This window comes from Chelonoidis abingdonii, chromosome 9 (genome assembly GCF_003597395.2).
Source record: "Chelonoidis abingdonii isolate Lonesome George chromosome 9, CheloAbing_2.0, whole genome shotgun sequence".
NCBI lineage: Eukaryota > Metazoa > Chordata > Testudines > Testudinidae > Chelonoidis > Chelonoidis abingdonii.
The window spans coordinates 10983595-10990308 of NC_133777.1; the positions used below are offsets into that span (position 1 = coordinate 10983595).

General features: G+C 43.8%; 1 protein-coding gene across 2 annotated transcripts in view; it reads left to right on the forward strand.

The window, feature by feature from the left end:
* The first annotated feature begins 5036 nt into the window (after positions 1-5036).
* Positions 5037-6714, forward strand: part of SNX8 (sorting nexin 8) — a 33230-nt gene continuing 31552 nt past the window's right edge. Inside the window, exon 1 of one of the 2 annotated variants that reach the window (XM_032794101.2) lies at positions 5037-5058. Coding sequence is in view for 1 of the 2 variants with exons in the window: in XM_032794098.2 (XP_032649989.1) it covers positions 6116-6173 (58 nt within the window). In the remaining variant the exon portion in view is untranslated. Of the gene's footprint in view, positions 5059-6089; positions 6174-6714 lie in introns of those variants that run through there. The other variant, XM_032794098.2, reaches the window with a different exon arrangement.

Here is a 6714-nt window from a genome sequence, read left to right on the forward strand (position 1 = left end):
AGGGACGTGTGACCGCCATGACACTAGAGGCAAAGTATGAGCTTGAAGTGACCCTGATGAAACTCAGATTTCTGTCTGGGGCAGGGACCTTGGGAAAAGGGGTATGGACTTGCTCACCTCTAGGGAGTCCTCATCCCATTGCTGCATCTGAAAGGGGCTAGGGTATGGGATACAGAACAGTGAAGCTTTAGTGCATCATCTGCAATCTAGCCACAGCCTAAATAAAGTATGGGATGATGTGCTGTTCACATGGGGCCCCATGTGCAGTGAAGTCTTAGATGGATGGACATGGGGGAGTCACCGCCTCATCAGAAGCAGTAGAAAAGGGACACATAACTGTTTTCTCTGTTACTGGTGCCTGGATAAGGAGTGGCTGAAGGTACCATTTGCTGATGCAATGAGAGATAGTGACTGCCTCAAAACTATTTATTTGGAAGGACATCATCAGCTTGAAATCTAGTCATTTTGTAAATATTACAAAAGTCATTTTGGGTGACTACATCAGTTGCTCTGCCAATTTTTGTGATTTTATAATCAATCACATTTTCACCCCTTTAAAAATATCTCCCCTGCCACCAGCAAGGAGGCTGTCTGATGAAATGACTATTCAGGAGAAACACTGAATATAATTCCATGTAAAGTGCAGTCAAAGTCATAACATAAAACTGGAAAACTAGAGAAAAATAATTTTTCTCTAAGCTCTTTTCCATGGTCTTTAAGTGTCATTTGTAACAATATTGGGTTTTAAATTTCAGTGTGTTGCCCCTTTAATTCCCACATTTCTTACAGAGGTGATCAGCAAATGATTTTCTGAGCAAGCCCACCTATTATTTATGGGTGCATTACCTGCCAAGAAGCCATGTAAATTCTGGTAGGAACTCTTCAGGCCTAAGACCAAAGGGAAAAAAATGTAAAATACCGTTTGAAGTTTGTGCCACAGTATGATGTATTCAGAGTGGCATATATAAGTCAGGATGTGAACATGGGCCTTAGAGTTGATTGTGGATATCTTCTCAATTTTAAAGTGACATTTAGGAGAAGAAACTTGAGGGGGAAAAATCAAGAAATCCAGATTTGTTATTTTGCAAACTAGTCACAAGATGTCGCTCTAACTCCTCTCTAATCTATCTGACTTGGTGTACAGTAACTCCTCACTTAATGTTGTAGTTATGTTCCTGAAAAATGCTACTTTAAGCAAAATAATGTTAAGCGAATCCAATTTCCTCATAAGAATTAATGTAAATGAGGGGGTTAGGTTCCAGGGAAATTTTTTTCACCAGACAAGACAATATTTTATATATATATACACACACAATATAAGTTTTAAACAAGCAATTTAATACTGGTTGAGGCTTGGTTGAGGTGGAGGAGTCAGAGGGCGGGATATTTCCCTTACTGCTAAATTATGAACTAGCAATTGGCTGAGTGCTCAAGGGTTAACTCTCTCACTACAAGGCAGCAGGAATGGAGGGAAGGAGTATGTGTGTGTGTGTGTGTGTGTGAGAGAGAGAGATGTGCATTTCCCCCTTAAGTACACTGCCTTGTTACTTAGATCAGATGGCTGAGACTAACTGCTGCAAGCTCCCTCTGTTCTGAGCCCTGATGTGTCCTCTCCTGCTCTATGGAAGGTGGGGTGAGTGGGGTGCAGGGAGGAAGGGGCACCCTGATATTAGACCCCCTCTTCCTCCTCTCTCCCCCACAAGCAGGAGTCTCAGGGAGCAGCTCTAAGGCAGAGAGCAGGAGCAGTACATGGCAATGGGGGAAGGAACAGCTGCAATTGCTGCTGGGTGGCTGCAGCACAGGAAACTTAGCAGAGTGGGGAGCTGATAGGGGGAGCTGCCAATCCACTCTGATTCCAAGCCCCCATCAACTAGCTGCAAGGGGCTGCTCTTCCTGCAAGCAGTAGACAAAGCAGGTGGCTGCCAAACGAAGTTAGAAGGGAGCATTGCACAGCTTTAAATGAGCATGTTCCCTAATTGATCAGCAAGGTAACAGTGACACAACATTAACTGGGATGACTTTAAGTGAGGAGCTACAGTATTTATTTGGCAGTTACATATTTTCCTCTGGGCCCCAATCCTCAATGGTATTTCGGCATGTAAATAACTTTGAGGATCTAGCCCTGAAGCTCTTAAAGAAGGAAATTTAGAATGGGCTATTTGTATGCAATGAGGGATCCAATAATTTTTTTTTTCAGTTAAATTGTTGATTTGCATATCAAGATCTTGACTTTAATTTGCAGCAACATTAAGTGAAGGTGCTGGGGATGGAGCAGAGCTATCTTCAAACTAACCATTCTTTCTTTTGTTACCACTTGGATTAAACACATGACCTTTTCCCCCTCTCTTTGCCTCTGCAGTCCCCCTTCATTTGCAATAACTTTCAGCTTCTCTTCTATTTCTTTTAATTTCTATTGAAACTGCTCTGCTGCCCATATGCCAGCTGTTTTTCACTTCTTTTTCATTGTCTCTCTTTCTATCCTTAATCAGCAGTTTCAGGATTGGGTGAGTGTGACAGAATGTACCCCTGTGTCCACACCCTACACACTGTTGTAATAATCTTTGTATAAAATATTCCTTGTGAGGTATAATCTGAAAACTCATAATTTGCTGGTCCATATTGTTCTGATAAAATGCATGTGGCAACATTGTATCTGAAGTTATAAGATTTCCCTGTATAATGTTATTAACATGTTCCAAACCTGGCAAACAGGTCTGTCTCAAATAAAGGATTTTGTGCTCTGCTTAATTTGCATTTAAGTAGCAAATAGCATCATCAGGCAGGAAGGGTAGACAAAGAAACCTCAAACAGGTGAGGAAAAGCAGAAGGGAACATCCTTCTCCATAGACTGTCTGTTTCTTGAATCTCAGCAGGGATGATTTCCAAGAGGGGAACTGACACTATAAAAAGAAGGAACAAACACTCCAATGTGTCCTCCCTGTCTCTCTGTCCATTGATTCACTGCACCAGAGCAGATAAAGAAAGCTGCCACTGAACTGCAGAAGGGGTCCTGAGATAAGAAGTTTAGTTAATAAGACTGTTGAGAACATGTGGTGAGAAAACTTTGCTTTGAATTTAACATAATTTGTTAAGTTGGGGACCAGTTGCATTTTATCTTTTATTTTTTTTAACCATTTCTGACTTATTCCTCATTACTTGTAGTCCCTTAAAGCCTATCTCTTTGTACTTAATAAACTTGTTTTATCTAATGCAGTTGTTTAAACTGAAGTGTTTGGGAAACTCTGTTTGGAATGTCAAGTATGTGCATATTATTTCTATTAAAGCAATAACGCAAACATACAACCTGAATTGTCCAGGAGAAGGCTGGGCAGTACAGGACATACATTTATTGGGGAGAGGGGGAAATTTAAGACTAAGAGTGAGTTGGGGTCACCCTGCAGTATAACTGAGGTTGGTATGAGCCAAGGTGTGGTTGGCTAGCTACAGCACAAACAGAGACATAGCCAGCAGTAATTTGCTTGCTGGAAGCTGTTTATGAGCAGTCCAGACTGGGCTAAAGCAGCAAAGCATTGTAAAGGGTACCCCAGGTTAGAGAGCAGGGATGACACAGCTACTTATTAGTCTGGATTGTACACTGGTGTGTCACAGTGGGGTAGTTTCTAATGCTCAAGGTTTTAAGTACTGACAGTTGGGGCTGATCATGTAAACTCTCTGCATACAGGAAAATGTAGGTAAATACCCACTATGTTTGTAGCATTGAGCTCATTGGCCCCTGCCATCTCCATGGTGCAAATGACCCAAATCTTTTTTTTCCCCTCTCTCCAATAATTCTAAATGCAGAATGTCATATTTGTATTTGGGTATAATAATAGTTTACAAAGATAAATACAATCCAAGACTTATGGCTAAATGATTCTGCTGTACATTTTGTTTCCAAATTATACTGTATATCTACACAGAAAAGAGCATGGGGCTTGATTTTTAGAAGTGCTGAACATTCACAACTCCCTCTTCCCTTCCTGTCTATGAAAAGTACAAATGGCCTAGCAGCTCAGATATCCTCAACCCATTCCTATCAACCTGTACAGAAAAGGGCTTATCAGCTTCAAGATAATCCTACTGGTTTGTTAAGAAGATGGGGTATCTGTGCTGTATTCTTTTAATTGAATAGTCAGTTTTACTCTGCTTCCTATTTTATTGGGGGAGCACAGTGTAAGAAGGGCTAGGGCGAGAAGGAGAAGGAAAAGGAGAATTTTTGGGTCATTCACATCTTTTGGGTGGGGAAGCAGTATGAAAACAATCCAAGGGAGAGGAGCATGCTCATGATTATCAAGGTCTACAAGTCTCCCTTAGTAAAGTATCTTTCTATGTCTCAGTTTCCCTCTGTAATAATGGGGATACTAATTACCTATCTTGCAGAAGTAAAATGAAGATTAATTAGTGAATGTATGTACAGTGGTTTGTAAATTAAAAGTGAAAAGTATTACTGCACTGTAGGTTGGTAGCATTGTAATGAGAAGATTCAGAATTCATCAACATTAAATTTTACATTCCCTCTGCTTTCTTGGATGTGTTTTCACAAAGACCATTATGCAATATGTCTTATTTATTCATAGTAGAATCAGCCATATAGTTCCAGACTGAGAAAGAGCTATTAGTAAGGTAAGATGAAGTTATGCATGTCTGAAATCCTCATCTGATGTACCTTTAGAAAATACATCTGTATGACAAGTTTCTAATGTTTGTATGCTTTATGATGCATGAAGCATACAAACAGTCTCTACTGTATTAGAATGAAAACTGTATGACTATTGATACAATATTTTCCCAATACCTTTGGAAAAGACATTAGGTATTTATTTCAGTTTGTTGTTTACAGTGGTGTTGCATAGAAGTTGACGTGCATCATAGGTTTACAGTGGCTAGAAAGCAAAACATTTTATTGAAAATGTTGAATTTTAGGGACATTGGGGAACTTTCTGATTGTGTGATCAGACAGCAACAAAACTTCTATGCCATTAACAAAAATTTAGTCTCTGCAACAACATCAAAAACCAAAAGTTTTCCTGCAGTCTCTCAAAGGGCAAGGCTGTTGAGGTAAGGAAATTTAGCCCACTTTGACATCAACTACAGGTACCGACAGCACTGAAGGGGCTGAACTTTTCAATTAATTATTGATACCAACTTATTTGTCTGCTTAATTTGTTTCTCATAGTATGTGTGGTGATATCTGGAAGGAAGTTTATATCTCTAGTAGCCATTCTGGAGACCAACCACTTTATACACCTCTAGCCCAATATAACGCAATCTGATATAACACAAATTCAGCTATAACGCGATAAAGCAGCGCTCTGGGGGGACCGGGCTTCGCACTTCGGCAGATCAAAGAAGTTTGATATAATGCCGTTTCACCTATAATGCAGTAAGATTTTTTTGGCTCCTGAGGACAGCGTTATATTGGGGTAGAGATATATAGTATCCCCTTCTGGTTTCCAGTACAATGTTGGTTCTACCTTCCAGCAAAGTCTGTCTCTGTGAGGTAACTGGTTGTGGGACCGGTCACCTATATAATGTTTTTTCTACCTTTATGATGTCTTAATTATTTATTATGAATCAATATTAAAATTTAACTGCTTTTACAGTACTCCAAGACCCTCAGTCAGCAGACAGAGATTACCACCTGTTCTAGTATTTTTGAATTTAACAAGGTTGACTGTGAGAAAGCTGATGTGTCCCAAAATTATCTTCAAGCCATGAAATTTAAGTGGGTGTGTTAAGTGCTCTGCTAAACCAGGGCCATTGTCACGTTGTGATAGGATGGCATTTAGCTGGAATACAAAGATGTCTGGATGTGATGTGCTCCAGCCAGAACATCACCATGTTGTGTTGTGGCAGGACCACGCACCATAATGGTGTTGCATCAGAAAGCCGAGGTATGGGTGTCCCCATCTCCCCTCTCTGGGCCCCCTCCCTGCCTGGGAACCCCCATGCCCCTTCACTTCTCAACCCACAAGGCCCAACAGCCCCGGACGCTCCCCTCAGCCCGACTAGCGCAGGCGGAGTCGGACTCTCCGGCCTCCGCTCCGCTCCGCCCCCTCAGACGGGCGGGCGCTGAGGAGGAAGGGGAGGGAGGCCGCTGGGAGCCCGGGCTCACATGACCGCTGGCGAGATGGACGGGGAGGTGCCCGCAGGCTCGGGGGGAGTTGGCACAGGTACGGGACGGGGGTGGGCTGGGCTGGGGGGCTGTGGAGGGCTGCTTCGCCCGGGAGCTGGGGCTGTCTCTCCCCCTTCCCCCCCCCTTTTTCCCCACCACCGCCCATCCACGGGAGGCGGGCGCAGGAGGAGGGGGTGTCGGGGTCTGTCTCTCTCCCTCCCCAGACCTAAGGGTGCCAGGCGCAGGAGGAAAGGGGGTGTCCGGGTCTGTCTTCCCCACCACACCCACAGGTGCCAGGCACAGGCGGAGGGGGTGTTGGGGTCTGTCTTCCCCCCACCACCCAAGGTGCCAGCGCGAAGGAGGAGGGGGTGTCGGGGTCTTGTCTCTCTTCCCCCCTAGACCCAAGGGAGGCCGGGCGCTAGGAGGAGGGGGTGTCGCGGTGCTTGTCGCTTCCCCTAGACCCAAGGGAGCCGGGCGCAGGAGGAAGGGGGTGTCAGGGTCTGCTCTTCCCCCTCGCCCAAGGGAGGGTGGGGCGCAGGAGGAGGGGTGTCGGGTCTGTCTCTCTCCTCCCAGACCCTAAGGGTCAGGCGAGGAGGAGC